We start from the raw sequence: 20482 nt of genomic DNA on the forward strand, positions 1-20482 counted from the left end.
CATCTGTAAAACTGGGATAATAATCATACACACTTCATAGGCTTATGTAAAAATTGAATGAGTTAAGTCATTTATTATGCTTAGCACCATGACTGACACATAGAAGAGCCCAATAAAAGTTAGGTTTTATTATTATTATTACTTGAAAAGAGGAGCAGCTAGGATTGACTCTGTGTCTTTTCCATTACACTGAGTGGGGCCCTTGCCCTGACTGAGGATAAGTTTGTCTCCAAATGAAAGAGCCTTAACATCCCCAAGCCAAGTTCATGGTGTGGGGCACAGGGGAGTGGGTACAGTTAGGACATCCACCTTGGAGTTGGGAGTAGTTTTCTCCAACCTATGATGCAATTCATCTATCCCTCACTGCTGAGCAGTGATGAGGATCCAGTATTTCTATGAATCGTTTTATTGACAGGGTACTCATTCCCTAATGAAAAGCAACCCATTCCATTTCCAACACCTCTTATAAGTAGAAAGTGTCCTTCTCTGTTTCTTCTGTTTCCTCCACCCTCCTTCCACTTCCCACTTCCTTCCCCTCCTCCTCCCTCCTCCTTCCATCTTCCGCTTTCTCTTCTTTCCACCCTGTCCTCTCCCTCTTTTCTGCTCTCCTCCCAGGCCTGAGAGTCTGGGGCCGCAGTCTTTGCCCTGGAGTCACTCTCTCAGTCATGGAGAGCACAGTAATTCTTCAGGGTAGCCACTTGGCCAGCTGATGGAACCTGGTCTCCAAGGGCCATAATAATCCTCTGGGTTTTGCAGGGTCTTTCCGAAGCAAAACCTTTTATCCGGACCTTAAGGCTTGGCCTTCTGGTTCATTAATGTCATCCATCAGTTCGCCCAATTTCCATTATTAACCCCATCTAGAACCATCTGAAACTTGAAATGGGTTGGTCTGGTGTCTTGAGGCCCGGCTGGCCTTATATGCAAGCCATGGAGAAGGTTGGGGCGCTGGGAGGGACTCTCCAGAACCAATGCACACAGGCAGCTTTCGCTGGTTCGAATCCTCCGCCTAGAAGCACAGTCTCTACAGCTCGCGCCCGGCCTCCAGCGGCCTCTGGCAGCGCTGCCGCTTTAAGAGAGGGGCGGGGTCCCGGTGCAGCCAAGGCAGGGCCAGCCCACAACGCTCCTTTTCCTTTTTGATCCATTCAAAAATTACTCATTGCAAATTCCCGGACTGCTAGGAGAGGAGAAGCAAGGGGGCGGAGGAGAGAGGGCTGCTGCAGGCGCCGCGCTGGGGGCACCCGGGGGCCTAATTAGCTGACGGCTGGTCCGGCAGAAGCAGCTCGCCGGCCGTTCTGGCTCCGGTGGCCTCACCAGGAAGCGTCAGTCTCCACACTGGGGAAGCTCTGAGCGCCGCCTCCGCCGCCGCCTCCCGCCCAGCTCTCGGTCCCCGAGCCCCCTCCCCTACCCGAGCCCGGCTCCCTCCTCGTCCCGTGCGCTCCGGCTTGGGCGCCTTCCCCGGCGATGGCTGGCCGCTGAGCCATGGCTCAGTACGGCCACCCCAGCCCGCTCGGCATGGCCGCGAGAGAGGAGCTGTACAGCAAAGTCACCCCGCGGAGGAACCGCCAGCAGCGCCCCGGCACCATCAAGCATGGATCGGCGCTGGACGTGCTCCTCTCCATGGGGTTCCCCAGAGCCCGCGCGTAAGTGGCCAGCTCGCAGCCCTCGCGACCCCTCCCGCCCCACGCGCCGGCCCTCGGCTTCGCTCCGGCTCGCCTCCCCGCGCCTGCCTCACGGGCGGCGCGCTCCCTGCTGCCCACGACCTGTTGGGGGCAGGATGGGCGCGCAGGCAGCCCGAGACTCGTCTCCTCCGGGCGGGGGTGCAGGGGAAGACGCCGCGCCGGAGCGTTAGGCTGGGGGCTTGCTTGACATACCTAAGGGGAGGCATGCCTAAGGACGAGGGATGCCTAAGGGCGAGGGCACCAGGTTCGAGTCCCGGGTACCGTGCCCGGCGGCCGGCCTCCGCGGATGGGGCTAAGCCGATCTCTCGCAGGCTCCCCGAGGTCTCCAGCGCCGAGCCCCTGGGGAGGCGGGGCCCCATAGTGGATTCAGGCACCCTCTCGATCCGGAACGCTGGGCTGGCTTGGGATCCTCTGATGGCTGGGAAAGGGCAAGGGACAGCGGGGCAGGGAGGCCGGCGCTCCCACTGCAGCGGCTTCCAGCTCCGGATGTCGCTATCGGGTTAGGTCTCCCTCCGGAGTAGGAGGAGCGGGAGCGTGGGTGTTGCTGCGTGTTCATTGATAGGGAGGATGGAATGAGAAGGAAAAGCAATTTCTCCAGGGGACCTGGGTTCTCGTCAGTCGTGACGGCAGCGCAGAAATCTGTGGGTGCCTGAGAGTAAGGAGGGGGAGCTGTCCTCTCTCATCCTTCCCCCCGGAGCGAAGGGTAGGCAAGGACAGAGAGAGCGCAGGTGGCTGCCCCTGCAGCCTGCTGGGAAGAGGCCTGGTCGCCAGCACAAGGCGGCAGCAGCAGCAGCAGGAGCCTTCTGAAGCTGGTTATCCAAGACTGTGGCGCTGGAACCCTGCCTAGGAGGAAGCCAAGACCCGGTGGCCAGGCCCTTCTCCCTTGGTTAATTCCTCTCGTGCAGATTTCTTAGGTGGGGACACGTGGCCTGGGATCCTGTGGGGCGCTGCTGCTTTGAATTACATCACCTGAAAGCGAACTTGGGCAAACTTTATCAGGAAGGGCCAAGTTAAAGTTTTTTTTTTTTTTCCTGTGCCTTTTTTCAGGTGGTAATTCTAGGTTTCCCTTTTGCCATCTCTGGGGAAACCTTGTTTATTCTTTACCTTGGCTGTAACCTCTTAATCAAAGCAAACGCCTGATTTTGTCATTTCCCCCAGCCTGCTGGGTTGGGTTGGGGTGGCTACAAAATGGGCTGACATTTTTGCAAGCACTGGGGCTGCAACTCCTGATGGCAGTTACAGGGAGAAGAGGTGGGGGCCTCTGCAGGGGTGTGTCAGGCGTGGATGCTGCAAGTTCAGTCCTTCATATGGATGACCGCTGTGCATAGCTCTCCTTAAGAACCCGAGGCAGGGGCCGGGGAGTCTGCTGGGCAGTGCTGCAGAATGAGCTCAGCCCCAGCATCTGCCTTGTCTGAAGTGAGGCCGGTGCGAAGGACCTAAATTACTTAATTAAGGGAAGAAATACTTAACTGAACTCTTCAGCCTGTCATATTTGCTATTTAAACCGGCTTTAAAGGGACATCTTTTTCCCCCCGCACTGGGTCCGGGAGGCCTTGCCCATGTCCTGACAGTTTGGGATGATGGTCTAATTTTGGCTTGTTCTACCCCTGAGATCTCATAATAGCTAGCATTTATCGAATGCTTACTATGTATTGTTCTAAGCACTTTGCCTTTATTATCCTTTTTATACTCCTAGCAACCCAATGAGAAAGATAACCATATGCTCATTTATGAGTTGAGGAATAGAGGCTTGGGGAGGTTGCATACCTTGCTCCGGCTCACAGCAGTAAGCAGTGAATCTAGATCCAAATCCAGGCACCGGTCTGCTCAGCTCAGGCCTCACATCCGGGGCCAGGATGTAATGAGTTAATGAGGGTAAGATGCTTAGAGCAGTGCTTGGCACATAGTGGACGATCATTAACTGTAAGCTACTGTATTCGTTTCTGTGGCTGCCGTAACAAAATAGCACAAACTGGGTGGCTTGAAACAACAGAAATTTATTCTCGCATAGTTCTAGAGGCCAGAAGCCATAAATCAGTATTACTGGGCTGAAATCAAGGTGTCAGCAGGGCTGTGCTCCCTCCTAGACGTTCTAGGGGAGAATCCATTCCCAGCCTCTTCCAGCTGCTGGTGGCTGCTGTCATTCTTTGGCTTGTGGCTGCATCACTCCCGTCTCTGCCTCCATGGTAACACTGCCTTCTCTTCTTCTGCCTTGGTCAAATCTCCCTCTGCCTCGTTCCTGTAAAGACACCTGTGATTGCATCTAGGGCCTCCCCAGATAATTTGGGATAATCTTCCTACCTCAAGGTCATTAACTTAACCACATCTGCAAAATCCTTTTTTTTATTTTGCAGTAAGGTAATATTCACAGGTTCCAGGAATTAGGACTTGAACATCTTTTGCGGAGCCATTATTCAGCCTCTCATGGCTACTATTATTATTACTAGTGCTGCCTCTCTTTACTGAAAGGGTGACAGAGTGGGTCACATGAAACAGTCTAGGTGGGAGGGAGGTTGGGTTTGCTGTTCTGTCTCCCTCAAATTCTCTGCCTGGGAGGCAGTGGAGCCCTGGCAGTGACCTGATCTAATTGCACTCCACCCAGGCTGGTATCGCTTCTGCCTCAACCCATAAAGGCTGATGCGGTCAGCCTTCCCCTCAGTAACTTAACTCAGGTCAGTAAGAAAAGCGACCTCTCCACGGGGCCATCTGAGATTCCAGAGAGCAGCCTTTTAACCTCATTTTGGAGAGTTGAGAAGAAAAGGAGCTATGGCATCCGGCTTAGCTTCTGAGAAGCCCCTTCCTAGGCCTTCAGCCTGGAGGAAGGAGCATGATGAAATTGAAAGCCCGAGAGAGCAGTGGTCTGGCAGACTTGGCTGCGTTGCCTCAAGAATGGATGTGACCAATGTCTGGAACATGGCCCTTTGGAGACAATGCTGGTAGCCAGGGCTGACAGCTCTGGTTCCCCTCTGGGTGTAACAGGGTCTGGTGTTGTGCAGCAGAAAGAATGGACCTTCCACTGGGCTCTGGGGGGATCGGCAGGGAGCTCAGGCCAGCAGCGCTCAGAGGTGAGCCCCCCCGCCCCGCTCCCCCAGCGCAGAGGCCCATTGGTCTTGGATAAGTGACTTAACCCTCAGGGCCTCTGAGGGGAACTAGACTAATGAGTGCACAGTTGTTAAGTCCTTGACAGAGCTAGGGGAGAGGAGTGCTGAGCAAGCAGGGTGACCTTGGGGCACGTTCTCTCTAGCTCAGTGCTCCCCTGGAGCTATGCTAGGTTTTTTTCCATCCCACCCTATGACCTTGGTCCAAGTTAGACACTACTGTAGAAGAATCTGCCACATGGAGAAGGATGGAGAAGTGGCGATGTTTATGGTGTGTGTGTGTGTGTGTGTGTGTGTGTAAGCCAGCACAAGGTAAAGAGGTGTTAGGGAGGCCTCAGGAAGGAAACTTTCAAGGAGCCAAAAGGGCCTATCCCTTCCTTTTGCTTTCTATGCCCGTTAGCTCTTCCCTATTCCAAAAGTTCTAAAAATAAAGGTCTAGCTTCGTCAGGACTGGAGTGAGGTTGGTTGGAAGGAAAAGGAAGAGTGTGTGTCCAGCTGGGCAAAGGCCTGAGGACCAGGATGCCTGGGGGCCAGAAGGGGGCTGCCTATCTCAGGGAGACGCAGGACAGGAACTCGGATGGAGCTGTGGCTTTGCATAACCCAACTGGATTTCCTACCATCCCCCTCCTGGCCTCTGTGGTTTCTGGGGAAATGAGGCTCTAGCTCTTATCTCTCTGTAGCTTGAGGCCAATGTGGGAGCTAGTCATTGAACAACTGAATTTCAGAAGTGCTTGCTGACACTACTCCGGCCGTTTGTTTTCCTTTGGTTTGGTTTGTTTGAGCCTGCCTGTGGCTAGAACTTCGTCTATTGCAAATGGCTTTTGAATATTTCCTACTGACTGAGAGAATCTTCGAAAGGACACTGTGGCAGGGGTCCGACTTTCCAATTCTTGTCCAGCTTCTCACTGACACTTGAAGTTTTTAGGTCTTCAGTTTAACCCTTTTCCTCAGCATCCCAATCAGCTTCTGTGCGTGGCAATACCTGTCCCGTGTAACCACGAGGCTCTCTGAAGGCAAAATGAGATTACGGGCAGGAAAGGACTTGGAAAAGGTAAAACTATAATCGAGACTCGAGATATGAGGATGGTGTTATTGTGTTGGACTGGAAGAAAAGGAAGGAGGTGAGATGGTGGTTGAGGGCTCCGGGAAGGATTTACATGTGCTATTAGGTTGTCCTTTTTTTCTACTGAGAATATTTGAACAATACTTAGTTAAAGATCAGGACAGTGGCAGAAGGAAAGAGCTGGAATAAACACCTTTGACTTTGCTTTGGACAGTAAGTTGCGTTGGCTATGCCTCACTGCCCCAAGATAAAAGCAGCTCAAAGCTGGCTACACAAGGAATCGAGAGGCATCTTGCAGAGCCCATGAATTAAAGTATCCAGTTTCTCTGGCCTTCTCCAGCTCACCTGGTGCTTGACATTGGATCGCCTGAAAGTACTGGGTCAACTCAGCATCTCTGAATTGTGGCCCATTCTGGATGGGGCTGCGGCTGCTTTCCCAGGGGCCTTGGGTAGAAAGAGGACAAACCATGGCCCATTTGGAGCTGAAGGGATCTTACAGGTGCGCAGGGCAAGGAAGTCTCTAATCTACCCATCATGACTGTGCGCCCACACAACACTCCCTTACATTTGTGTGTTATTTTGCAGTTGAAAAATTGCTCTCACACGCACTGAATATCCCTCTTGATCAATACAGCAGTCCTGTGAGGTAAAGCACATGATAAAAGCCTCATTTTAAAGATGTGGAGACTTCAGGCTTAGAGGAGTTCAGGGACTTGCCCTGTGTGGGGCCATGTTGCCATGACAGCCTTGGGCTGAAATTGCAAGTCCAGTGAACTTTCCAGGCTACATGCAGGCCCTGGTTCAAAAGGAAAGACCTTGACATGCGTTCTTTTTTAACTTTATTGAGGTGCAATTTATGGCCAATAAACTAAACCTATTTAGAGATTGATCAGTTTTGACCAATGAATACACCCGTGGAATCACTACCACAAGACACGACACGTGGCCGTCACACCTGAAAGTTTCCTTGTGCCCCTTTGCAGTCATTCGCTTCCCCACCCCTATTTCTGGACAGTCACCGATCTGCTTTCTGTCCCTGTAGATTAGTTTGCATTTTCTAGACTCGCATCTAAGTGGAATCATACAATGCATACTCTTGTGCCTGCTTGGTGTCTTTCCTTCAACATAATAATTTTAAGATTCTTTCATGATGTTGCGTGTATCAGTAGTTTGCCTCTTTTTGTTGCTGAATAGATCCTGGTGTACAATATTTAATGTGCTAGTCATGTAATTATAACCACTTGCACGCGGCTTCTAGGAAAATTCCCTGTAACGCCCTAATATTACCTTAGATGTTTAGGCCACTTTAGAGATTACAAAGCAGATTTACACACATAATCACTATCAAGTCTCAGACATTGATAATTTCAGGAGAAAACTGAGGTTCAGAAGATTAAGTGCCACAGACAGTGAAGAGCATCCTGCCTTATGACACTATCCTGTGGTTTCTGTCACCACCCCACCCTCTGCCCTCAGATGCCTCAAACTCTAGCTGCTTTTCACTGACAATATTCTCAGAGCTAAAGGCTTTTTGCTGTTCAGAGAGGCAACAAATGTAGGGAATCCTGTGTCTCCAGCCAGCTCTGCTCCTGCCGATTGGAGCTGTCAGTGCCACCCCCATCCCAGCAGGCATCTGCTGTGCATGTGTGAGAGAGGGCGGCCCTCTACCTGGGCAGCCAGGAATTAAAGAGACTCCATCAGTATCTGCCTGATACGCAGAAGTCTAAACTCCCAGCAGCTGTTTGGACAGCCTGGGTTTGAATCCCAGCTCTGCCCGTGACGGGTTGGGTGACCTTAAGCAGTTGCTGAACACGCTAAGCCTCAGTCACCCTATCTGTAAAATGACCATAACAGTACTTACTCCGAAGGACTGTTGTGAGGGCTGTTGGAGAGTGCCTGGCATTGGCTAAGCCCTCAGTAAGGAGGTAGGTGTTACTCCTCCTCCAGTGGCGATTTTCTTCTGCAGGCGCTCTTCGTTGCTTGGTTCCCGGGTTGCCCTCCACGTTTACATCTCCCTGCTCCTCACTGTGCTGTGGGCATAAAGTAGTGAGTGTGGGGCAGAGGCTGACTGATGCCTTTCTCAGCACTTCGGTTCTGTCCCCCTGCACCTCTCTCTCTGCAGAGTGCCCCAGGGGGTGCCAGTGGAAGCAGACCCAGAGCTGAGCCAGTGCCACCCAAACTGCTGACTCTTGTAAGTGGCTAGGGTTGGGGATTTGAAGGAAGGCTGTATGGTTGTCTTCTGATTAGTCTCAAATGGAATGAGACTCCAGCCCTGGAGAGGAGGAAAGAAGAGCACACTCAAGCGTGGCTCCTCTGCACTGTGATGGGCATGGCCCCAGCAGGACACAGAGTCGCTGTCGGGAGAATGAGATGCCTATGGTCCCCATCAGAACTGAACGCCCTTGTCTTCTTCACTGGAGGATTTCCCTACAGGCTACTGGCTGTTACCCAGAGGCTTATGGGAGAATCTCTGAGATTTCTCTTCCCTGGAGGATGGATAGGTTGATGTAGCAGCCACCTGAGACACCTGGACCTTCTGTCACGGTCTCAGGGTATGTGATAGGTGATCCCCTTCCTTGTTGGTCCATCTTGCTTACATCCTCATTTTCCTGGTGACTTTGCAGTCATGTTCTTTGCCACATACTATTTATGAGGATGAAGCCTATGGTGAAGTGCCTCAGATGAACATCCATAAGTTGTCTGGGCTTTTACTGTGTGCACAGCATTCTACTAAATTCTGTGCAGTTTTCGGGAGGAAAAGGTGAATGTCAAGTTTCACCACCTGGTGCTCTGAAGTTAGCTACTCTCTCTAGCTGGCTGCAAATCCTTCACAGTGACCCTCTGAGGAGCAGGTGTGCCTTTTCTATGCCTGGGTAAATAATGCTTCACAGTCTAAAGGCTCTGGATTTGGCTCATACTGTGCAGGTAGCCCAGTGGTTCCAAACAATGAAGGAAAACTCGGTTTACCTTTTTTTCAGACCCTGGCTTTTGTGCTCTCGCTCTGCTCTCACTTATTGGCCTTTTGAACTCACACTGTTACTGAATCCAAACACAGGTTCTTTACCTGCCACACAAGAGGGGCCAAATAAAACTGGAACGCCAGGCTTATGGCAAGGAAAGTGTTTTTATTTTGGGTGATGTCAGCCGGGAGACAAGAGGGAGCCCTCAAATTTGTCCCATCATTCTGAAAGATGGGAGGCAAGGGTTTTTAAAGGTTGCGAGGAATGCAGCTGTTTGTAGGGAGGGGGAGCCTGTGGCCTTGCTGATTGGCGCTTTCCCATCAGCCTGTGTTTGGCCTTTTGAGGCTGTTTGCGGGGAGGAGGATGGTGAGATAAGGGAATCTACAGGTGGGTGTCCTTGGTTGTCTGCCTCCATAGTGGAGGGTGGATTCTGGTGCCAGGAAGCCAAGGAGTTGAGGTCTGAGAAGCTTCAGCTTCCTGATATTCTCTGGATATCAGCCTCCCTTTAATAAAACTCAAGAACTGGTAATTAGCCAAAACTTCAGTGTGAGCCCCAGCATGAGACTACCTGGGCTTTGAACAATTTGTAACTTCTATTTGCCTTGTGAATTTCAGGGATACAAAGCTTTAAAAAACCATATTTACATATGAATATAACTTAGAGAAGTAGGGAAAGGGGATGAGTGGTTTTGGTTTTACCCCCATATATACTGGTTTCAAGGTAGGGGAACTGATATCAGGGCCGGCATCAACACACACCCTTTTCCTTCCCGAGACCTCAGTGTTCCCAGCTGTAAAAGAGGTTGAAGTCAACCACCTCTCAGGTCTCTTGCAGTTCTGGTGACTCGGGGGTGACATGGACAAGTGTTTTGGGATAGCACAAGGATGTTTTCATTGCTTCATGTCTGCTTTTCTGTGCCAGAGCGTTTGACTTTTCTGTTTTTGTTTTGTTTTATTTTCCCCAGTGCTTTATTGTCAAATTCTTCTCTTCTCTCTTTAAAGAAAACTCTTCAGGACTGTTGATATTCTAAACAGTAAATAAATGGAAAGAAAGAAAGATATGAGGCAATTATAGCGGTAGGGAGTTGTTTAACTAGTATGCATTAATATAATTTTCAAATTGGTACATAATGTGCTTTTTTGCAAAATACAACCAAAGCACTGGCTAAATTAGAGAGGAGGTTAGTGCCTTGAGCTCAGTCCCCGGGGGGGGGAAATAAATTGCTCACAGGCACCTTTTTAATTAAAGGGACATCTTCCTCTCTGTGAGTCACCAACTGTTTGGGTAACAATTCCCATTGTGTTCGTTGCCCCAGTGGAAGCATAAACATTCTTGTACATAAAGCAACAGCAGCAGTGAACTGCACCAGGACCAGGCCTATTGCCGCACACAGTGGGAAGCTGAACGAAACACCACCATAGCAGCTCACAGCAGTCTGGAAAATGCCAAGGGGGAGCTGACAGCACAGGTGGCCAGAGGCCGCCGAATGTTTCAGATTTCTTTTCAGGTTTTGTTGGATAAACCTTCTCCATGGATCAGGTAGCCGGATTGTTTAGAATTCTACTTCCATGTTGACTGTGCCCCATTCAAAAATATTTACTGCAAGCATTCGCTTTCTAAATGTTTATTCTTTTATCTTGGGTAGGAAGCACTTAGAGAGTAGGAAAGAATCTGCCTCCAATGGCTGCTTTTGTGTACAGTCTATTTAAACACAGACAAACACATGCAGATCTACACGGGGTTGCTGGAGTTCTGAACCAGTGGCATCTGCTGTCTCATTTCTTAATCAACCTGTCCTTGAATTGCCTGCCTGCCCATCCTTTCACCTCCTTTCACCGTGTCAGATTCTACCTGTGCTGGAGAACTGGTTCAACCATAGTACTTGGCTTCCCTTTGCTTTCCTCCTCGCCCCTTTCTTCTCCTTTTCTCTTCTATCTTATCTCTCCCTCTTCTCTCCTCCCTTAGCCTTATTAAGCTTCGCTCTGTGAAGCAAGCAAGGTAGAGAGAGAGCTTTCCTCTTTGGGGAGTTTTATAACATATCTTGACAGTTGAAATCTTTGAAGAACAAGACAAGAAAAAAAAAACAACCCCAACATTATGTTTGTCTTATCTCCATGACAACTTCCCTGGGTAATGACCATTTTTTTTTAATGTATAGATACTTCACCACATATTTATGGGCAAGTATTATAGCCTATTATAATAGGAGTTGGGAGTAAAAAGATAATTAGGTATAATCTCCACCCTCAGGGGACTGGCAGTCTAGTGTGGAAGATACAAAATTATGATAAACTGTGGTAAATGTGATGGAAGAGATAGATGCAGTATGTATGTGAGGAGATGAGGAAGAGAATATCACCAGACTGGGAGCCCTGAAGTAAATTTAAAGTGCAAATAAGATGAGAGCAATACTCTTCTTCAATATGAGAGGTAGGAGTTTGGGAAGATCAGTAGACAGTTCAAATGATTTAATATCACGCCACAGGTGTAAGTTAGAGGCAGATTTTAATTTAGACTTGGGTTTCTTGAATCATTCTGCTCATTGTCCTCCCACCTTCTATCTCACCATGCCCCCCACCCCCCCAAATGAGTACCTTAGCTACTATGTTACTATCTGCTTAGAAAGGAAAGGAGAAATTTTGGCTACCAAAAGAAACACCTGGCCCCTAGTTGGGCTTAACTTTAGATTTGACATTATTTAATCATTCTTCCATTGGGCAGCTACTGGGTGCCTACAGTATGCCAGAACCTTGTTACGAAGGTGAAGATTGTCTTTTGTCTCCAAGAGCTCAGCTTTCTTCAAGAGAGAAAGACATAGAAACCATAAACGTGATATAGTAGTACAATTAGTGCCATAGTAGAGGTTTGAAGAAAGCTCTGTGGGCCTGCAGAAAAACCGATTAGTGCAACTTGAGAAGATTGGGGGAAGCAGAGGAGGTGCCAGTTAAGGCAGACCTTAAACAATGGATAGAGATATCCTAGGCATAGAGGAGGGAAGGGCATTCCAGTCAGAGAACAGTGGGAAATTCAGAGCGTAAAGCACATGGGGGCTGGAGATTCCTTGGAAGAGGAGTCGGAGAGATGAGAGTAGAGAAATTAGTTGGGGCCAGATTGTTTCCTAGAGGTTCTGGAGAATAACATTTTAAGCAGAGAGGTCAGTTTAAAGAAAGGATTGGAGCAGAGAAAAACTAGGCATGGAAGCCAGTTAGGAGGTGGTTGTAATAGGCCAGGTGAAAGATTAATAGGGCTTGGATTAAGATTAAGAAGAGCCAGATTCTAGAGACATTTTTGAAATTGAATTGACGAGATTTAGAATCTATTGGGTGTGAAGAGTGGGGGAGCAAAAATACAGCTCAAGATTTCCTGCTTGGGAAACTAGAAGGGTGGAGACATTATTAACCAAGATAGAACACACAGATGATGGGGTGATTTAGAGGATGAGGCAACAAGTTTGGTTTGAGACATGTTTTAGGTGCTTTGAACATGTAGATAAAGATGCAGTTGGAAATAGGGATCTGGAGCTCAGAGAAGAGGTTTGGGCTAGAAATATAAATTTGGGAATTGAAGGCAGTAGAAGGCATGAGAGTGGGTGTAACGAACCAGGCAGAGTGTTAAGAAAAGGCAAGAAGTCAACTCCCAAGGATAGAATTCTGGGGGACAAATTGGTGCATAGAGGAAAAGAACAGGTGACAGAGGCCAAGAGGAATGGCTCCAGAGGCAGGAAAAGAACAAAAGGAGAGATGCTCTAGAAGAAGAGAATTTCATGAAAAAGATTCAGGTCAACAAAATGTTTCTTTCTTATGCATTTCCAAAGTGAGTAAATCATTGGTTGTGAATGAGATGTTCTCACAGATTCCAAAGCCTGTCTCTAGGGTTTCTGGTAATCCTCTCTAGCTCCCCCAGACTCCTGAGGACCAGGATCCTGAGATCCTGCCTGTAGCTCTTTGACAGCTCTTTCTGCAGAGAGCTGTAATCTGCTCTCTGAAACTGAGACTGCTGACTGAGATCTGACTGTGAATAGACAGATTATCTGGAATCTCTGATGTAAGAATCATCTGCCCTTTAGAATCCCCCCACTGCTAATTTCCACTTAGAGATTTTACCTGCCTCCCCTGTCCCTACCTCAGTACCAGCCTCCCAGCCCCCATGCATATCACATCTGAACATACCTGTCCTCACTGGAAACCATGCTGAGGTCACCTGATTATCCTTGCTGGAGTGACCCATCGTTCATTTCTTTATTCAACAAATCTTTCCTGATCCTTCCTGCATGCCAGTCAATGCATTAAGTGCTGTGGATAAAGCACTGGGAAACCTTCTCAGTTCCTCCTCTTTCTGGTCTCAGGATACTGAGCTCTCAGCCTGCCATGCATGAAGCTCATTTCTATAATTTCCTCTCTCCAGCAAGCCCCTGCCACCACCACCTCTCCATCAGAAATGACTCACCAAAGAATGCTGGGGTCTATGCTGTATCTGTAAGACATCAAGGTTTGTGAGGTGGCTGGTGGTTGGGGGCTGGAGCAACTTGTGTGTACCCGAGGGGAGGTTTCCTCTAGGCTTCTAAGTCATCTCAAGTTGTTCTGCCCACGTGCGTCTGTCTGCACTCACTTACAACTTGGAGATAAGTGGGGAGGTGTGAAATATGAATGGATGATGGGTTTGTTGGGTGCTTTGGAAGGAAATGATAGAGGAAAGAAGATGGAGGAGGAAACAAGCAGAAGACCTTGAACCGGGGGTATCTGAATCAAGATTGGAGAAAGCTCGTTTACCCCAAAGAAAAGGAAGTTATACTTGACATCATAGGTTGTATGTTTGTGGGAATTGAATTTCTAAGAGTTGGTAGACACTGAAAATGTAAACACAGAACTTATAGTTTTAAATTTAGGTGATTTGGTGAGTGAGGATTCTTCATGGGTTGCAAAAGGATGTGAAGATGAACAATGTCCTGAACACAATACTTTGTGAAAGCTGTAGATAACAGGAAGTGTAGATAGATATAGATGCTCAAGAAATGTTAGTTATTGTTCACATCCAAGACTGTTCCTAATATTTAATTGCATAATAGTAATCACTTGTTCCTGACTTGAGAGTCATGTATGACGGGAGATAGGTTTTGCTTCAGGGTGAAGAAGCTCATATAAGGTTCCTGCCCTTGGTTCAGGATGACTCAAGTACCCCTGTTGAAATAGAGTATTCTTACTCAGAAAAGCCCTGCAGAGATAGAATGTCAGAATTATATAGCTGGAATTGCTAGTAGAGCTTTTTTAGTCCAGCTCCCTCCTTTTACATGTAAGATGAGACAAGCAGATGAAGTGAATTTTCAAGACCAACAACCATTAATAGCTAGTCTGTGACTCCAAGTCCAGACCATGGTTTCTTTTTCCAGGCTCTGCCTCCAAGAAGTAGATTTCTAACAAGGTTTGGCTCTGTTTCCTGGAGGAATGGACTGATCTGTTGTCTGGATTAGCCCTTTCATCTAGTTTCTCTGTCTTTTCTTTCCCTTTTGCTTCCCTCTTCTGCCTGACATTTGTTTGGGTCTCAGCCTAGGGATGATGAAGCTAATTTGTCGATAGACCAGTTGGAATGGTTACCTCTGAGAAGTAGGGTGGGATGGGTGGGTGTGGAAGTGTCACACCGGTAGTAGAGTAGGTGTTGGAGAGGATCCATAGTTGTCTCAGTCACCCGTCCATGACGGTAAGAACAAAAGTTGTGTTCTGCTAGAGGGGAAAGAAAATTGGCTTTAGAGACAAAAGACTGGGTTTAAATTCTGGATCTGTCACTTTCTGAGGATGTGGTTTCGAGCAACTTATTTCTATAGGTTGGATGAATCAAAATGAGGTATTGTATATAAATGTAATAAAAACCACAAAAAGTCATGCACACGTAAAGTTATACTATCATTTGTTATCAACGGTTGTGTCCTGGTACTTTGTGGCTCTTCCAGAAAGTCTGTGAACTGTTAGTTTTGTGTGGTGCTTGGCAAGCTGTTCTAGTCTTCTCTAACGAAGCTTCATTGTTTCAGAGAGGCTAATTCTGTGAGAGTGAGGAACGTGAGGAGCCATTCGAGAGGCCGTTCCCTCAAAGTGAACACTTCCTTCTGGAAGCTTAAATTTTCACTTTACCTCTTTTGGGAAGTAGAGACATGAGTCATAATGAGTTAGCAAGTGGCTTTTGTGAAAACAAGAGGTTTTATGAAATACAGCACATGTGACCCAAGGCATGTATGATATTTTCCTATTGCTGCTCTAACAAATTCAGTGGTTAAAACAATACAAGTTTATTCTCTTAAAGTTTAGAGATCGGAAGTCCAGAATGGGTGTTATGGGCTCCAATCAAGAAGTCAATAGAGCTGTGTTCGTTCTGAAGGCTCTAGGAGAAAATCTGTTTCCTTGGCTTCTCCAGCTTCTCGAATCCACCTGCATTCCTTGGCTAGTGGCCCCTTTCTCCATCTTCAAAATGCATCACTCCAACTTCTGCTTCTGTCATCACATCTCCTCTCTCTCTGAGTCTCCTGCCTCACTCTTTCCCTTGTAAAGACCCTTATGGCTGCATCTCTCCAGCTCAGGATCCTTAGCTGAATCACATCTGCAAAGTCCCTTGTGCCACATGAAGTAACATACTCATAGGTTATGAGGATTAGGATGTGGACATCTTTGGGGGATCATTATTCTCTTTACCATGGAATAGTAAGTGGCTTTTGCGAAAACAAGAGGTTAGGTGTGTGTGTAAGCACTTGGTCTGCATTTTTCCTTAGTTCGTGATATTTCTCATTGAAAGAGGTCACCTAGGCTCTCCTCATTTGCATTTCCTATTGCTGACTCTTCATTTGTTGCCTCATCGCCCTCATTTCCAACCCAAGCACCAAATATTCATGGCTAACCTTTCTGAGTGCCTACTATGTACCAGACAATATTTTAAACACGTTACCTGTGCATTATTTGTTTATTTCTCATAACAACCCTATGAGATAGGAGCTATTATTATCCCCACTTTGCAGATGAGAAAACTGAGGCTTAGAGATTTTTAAGGTGCCCAAGATCACACAACCAGTAAGTGGTAGAACCAGGATACAAACTCCAGGTGGTCTGACTCCCGAGTCTCAGTTCTTAACCAGCACCCACAGTATTGATGTGTAGCTGGTGTTTAGAAGAGTTCGATGAATAGCAGAAGGAAGCTTGAGGTCCAAAGAAATGATGTGATGTCCCGAGATTACACAGAACTGGGGTCAAGAGGGCAACCTGACTTGTCCATTGGTTCGCTCTATTGCTGGGCCCCAGCTAACTGCGATGTGGTTGGCTGTCTCTGCGTCAGAGTGTGTCGATGTGGTGGTCTGGAGTTGCCATGATATTATCACTCTTTCTAAAAGCGCGTGTGAGTGTGAATATGTGTGTGTGTATGTCTGAGTGGTAGTGTGTGAGTGTGAATATGTGTGTGTGTGTATATACTACCCATCTCGGCTCCAAACTATGAGAGGACGGGCACAGGACCGTACTCAGGAGTTAGGAGAACACCAAGTCCCTGTCAGCCGCCTCTCCCAGTGTCCACCTGTTGCTGCAAATTGAACCTCCACAGTAGAAACAGGAAGTGGGCTCCTCTACCCACAGCCTCGATGACGGGCTCCTTGGACAGAGTGCATAGTGGTCTGCCTGATACTTGAGTTTGTGGTCAAAGTGACATACATTCACATTTCTGTTCCACTTTGGGCAAGTACTAAACCCCTCTAAGGCTCAGTTTTCTCATCTGTTAAATGAGGGTGATGAAATCTGCCTCAAGGGCTTGTTATAATGATTAAATGAGATAACACATAGAAAATGGTTAGTGCAGAGCCTGGCTCTTACGTGCACAATAAATGGTAGATATGACGGTTAAGATCAACAGCTTTGGAATCACAGCATTGTGTAGGGCCACAGAAGGGGACTCTGGGTCTAAGTTAATAAGCCATTCTAAATCTTTGGTGAGAGTGTGTTTCTAAGTTCTATCCCCAACATCTTTAAGACCTGGGCCTAGGGATAGTAGCATTCAGTTGATTGAATAAACATTCTGGGGAAGGACAGGGAGATGAGGGGAGCTAGCTTGGGAATGTGGAATGGCTCAATGTTTTCCTCAATGTAGAATCCTAACCACACGGCTCCTGCCTTCTGCCTGGCCTCACAAGTACACACAGCTGCTCTCCCTAGCAAGCAGAATCCCTGACACATCAGCAGTGTGGTGTTGATGGCAAGGGGCCCTGTGGGAGTCAGCTTGTAGGTAGGTCTTGAAAATCAGCTGATCAATCAAGATGAGCCCCGTGGGGACCTCTGACCTGCTCAGACCTGCAGCAACTTTGTGCGCGGATTGAGAACGTCTGAAGTTCTTATCTTCCTCCAGATGTGAGATCACAGGCTCACTGCTGTAAGGCTGAACAGACAGCCATACTCTTTTGCTGTTGGGCTGCTTCAGGAGCCACACATCTCCGGGTGTCACTTCATCCGTCAAGCCTTGACAGGGAGGCAGTAACTGTGGTTGTCTGGTTATGGCCTGTGGCTGCCAGCCCTGTAGGCCAGTGGAGTGGGGAGATGGGCTGGCAGAGGAAGGGGGACTGGACACCAGCAACACCACTTCAGCAAGATGGCCTGTATCGTGTGTGACTGGTGAAGGCTTTCAAATGGAATGGCTGTAAGGGGACCTTGCATAAACAAAGAAGGTTGCCATTTGCTAGGTAGCTGGCTCTGAAAGACGTGGAGGATAAGGGCGGAAATCTCATTTGAAATTTTTTTTTTTTTAATTTCTCCTTTCCATTTGATGCATTCTGGGGAGCTAGCCACTGCTTTTCTGAGTTGGTCTGGGAAACAGGTAGTTTGGGGCTAAATATGTTTAGTCTGAAGAAAACTTGAAGGGGTAAGGAAGATGTTGAGGCAGGGCAGAATGAGGATCCTATTAACTTAATAAAACTTCACTGGGTAATGACTCTGTGCCAGGCCCCTGGGATTTATGCTAAGTGTTGGAGGTACAAATATGAGTAAGACCCAGTTTCCCCAACCACAAGGAGCTCCCAAGCTGTTGAGGAAGACAGACTCAAGCAGATGACTTTGATACAATGTGGTAAGATAGAGAGGGAGGGAAGGTATCTCTCCCTTAATATCTAGAGAGCTGTCATGTGAAAAGACATGCTTATTTTGTAGACTTCAGGGGGTGGTGATAATTGCTGGGGGTGCAGATTCGGTTCACCAGGAAAAACAACTTTTGGAAACCAGTGGCCCAACTATGGTATGCTCTGCCTCCTAAGGCAGTGTTTTCTCTCTCTGGTTATGATTGAATGTTACCAGCCTCCTCAGAGGGACTCAGGAGTTCTGGGTTGGAGTCAAGACCATATCTGAAGTCCCTGGGGGATTAGGCTGGGCCAGCCTGGGATCTGAGGTCTACAGGGAGGGCCATGGCATCTGAGGTTATCCTTTATGGATACACTTCTGGATAGTTGCCTTCACATGCGTGATTCTCTCCACAGCTCTGACAGCAAAACAGATAATTTCCTCTATTTAAAAGATCATGAAAAGAGATTTACAGAAGTGAAATGCACTCCAAGCTATGCAAGTGTGCACTTGGGCAGACAGTCCCAGAACAATGAGCATACAGATAGAGAGACCACAAAGGGACTCCATTGACTCCCCAAGGTATTGAACAGCCAAGATGTAGGAAGGCCTGTTGGAGTAGTCCCTCAGCAAGGGTGTGGGGACCTGCCCTCCAAGCCTGCTGTCTTTCAAGTGTCTTGGTGCCAAGTCTCTAGCATTCCCTAACGTCTGATTCCCAGGCATCATCTTTTTGAGTGGCCCCACCAGAGTTGGGTACGAATGGATTATCCACACACAGGACTGAAGGGATACGTAGAGGTGAACTGAGGGAGTCAAGCAAGGGCCTCAGAAGGAGTGAGCCTTGAGCACTCGCTCGTTGGGCCAGTACTCACTGATGTGTACCAGCCATTAGCTGTGGCGTGTGACACTGATTCGTGACTAGCATTTTGGGACAGAGGGAGTGGGTAGAGGCTCAGAGAGGCAGCAGTGAACAAGAGGCAGTGAAGGAGATGGCAAACAAGTGCAGTGTAAGCAAGCCAAGGCAGAACAGCTACCCTAAGACGGAAGAAAAAGAACTGTTCAGCTGGAGGGAAAGGGAATGAGAATGGTTTTGAGTTTATAATAGACTTAGGAGGCTGAAGTTTGCAGCAGAAAGAGGAATAGCCTTAGGGCAGCCTTTAACTCCTCACAGTAGAAGATTCCAGAAGGGCTGATGTTCTTTCTGTTGTCACTGCAATTTCCGATGATGGAGAGAATGTGTATTGCAACACTTTTTGCTAAAGAATCCAAGGCTATTTCCTTGTTTGGTTCTCTTCGCTCTGGAATTGCTTTTTCTACAGAGAGAGTTTTCTTCTTTAACAGAAAAAGAAGAAGATCCTGATGAAGGAGGAAGTACTCTCATGTTTCCTCAGCCTTTCTCAGCTTACTGCTGGACTCCTGCCAAAATAGTGCAGTATCATTTTAGAGCTATATGTCAAGGGTTCAGGATGCCTCTTTCTTCTCCTTCCATGAATTTCCTGTTAATAGGATTGTTTTCTTTTCAACACATTTATTAGGTCTTTACCATGCTAGGATCAAGAGAAGCAAATATGAAGAAGATGAATGGCCCCTGCCACCTTGGTGCTCCCAGTCTACTAGGGAATACAAAGAAGTGATCAGATAAGTGTGTTGCACTCTGCTGGGTGCCCAGAAACAGAGATGTAAATGGTGCTATGGAATCACATAGGAGCTAGTGAGTATCTTCACTTGGGGGGGTCCTCAGTTCCTCCGAACATCTGGATATTATCAAATGAATTCATATTAGGTCCTCAAAGGTGTTGGAGGTAAATACCTTTTTTTTTTTTTTTTGTGAGGAAGACCAGCCCTGAGCTAACATCCGATGCCAATCCTCCTCTTTTTTTGCTGAGGAAAATTGGCCCTGGGCTAACATCCGTGCCAATCTTCCTCTACTTTATATGGGATGCTGCCACAGCATGGCTTGACAAGCGGTGCATCGGTGCACGTCCGGGATCCGAACCTGCGAACCCCAGGCCACCGAAGCAGAATGCACATGCTTAACCACTGTGCCAGCGGGCTGGCCCCTAAATACCATTTTTAAAAAAAAAGACTTTATTTTTTTTGAGCAGTTTTAGGTTCATAGCAAAATTCAGAGGAAGCTACAGAGATTGCCCATATACCCCACACGTGCTTAGCCTCCCCCATTATCAACATCCCCCACCAGAGTAGTACTTTGTTACAAATGATGAACCTACATTGACACATCATAATCACCCAAAGCCTGTAGTTTACATTAGGGTTCACTCTTGGTGTTGTACATTTTATGTTTGGACAAATGGGTGACACGTGTCCATCATTATAGTGTCATACAAAGTGTTTTCACTGCCCTAAAAATCCCCTGTGCTTTTCCTGTTTTTCCTCTCCCCCAATCCCTGGCAACCACTGATCTTTTTACTGTCTCCATAGTTTTTGCCTTTTCTAAAATGTCATAGAGTTGGAATCATACAGTATGTAGCCTTTTCAGATTGGCTTCTTTCACTTAGTAATATGCATTTAAGATTCCTCCATGTCTTCATGGCCTGATGGCTCATTTTTTTTTTTTAGCGCTGAAAATATTTCATTGTCTGGATATACCAT

General features: G+C 47.6%; 1 protein-coding gene across 2 annotated transcripts in view; it reads left to right on the forward strand.

Moving 5' to 3' along the window:
* Positions 1-1061: 1061 nt before the first annotated feature.
* Positions 1062-20482, forward strand: part of UBASH3B (ubiquitin associated and SH3 domain containing B) — a 132312-nt gene continuing 112891 nt past the window's right edge. The window contains exon 1 of one of the 2 annotated variants that reach the window (XM_004427195.3): positions 1062-1640. In XM_004427195.3, the coding sequence (XP_004427252.2) occupies positions 1480-1640 (161 nt within the window). In that variant the 5' untranslated portion in view covers positions 1062-1479. The remainder of the gene's footprint in view (positions 1641-20482) is intronic. The other variant, XM_087433829.1, reaches the window with a different exon arrangement.

Source organism: Ceratotherium simum, chromosome 7 (genome assembly GCF_057802395.1).
Source record: "Ceratotherium simum simum isolate JZ-2026a chromosome 7, ASM5780239v1, whole genome shotgun sequence".
Classification (NCBI taxonomy): Eukaryota; Metazoa; Chordata; class Mammalia; order Perissodactyla; family Rhinocerotidae; genus Ceratotherium; species Ceratotherium simum.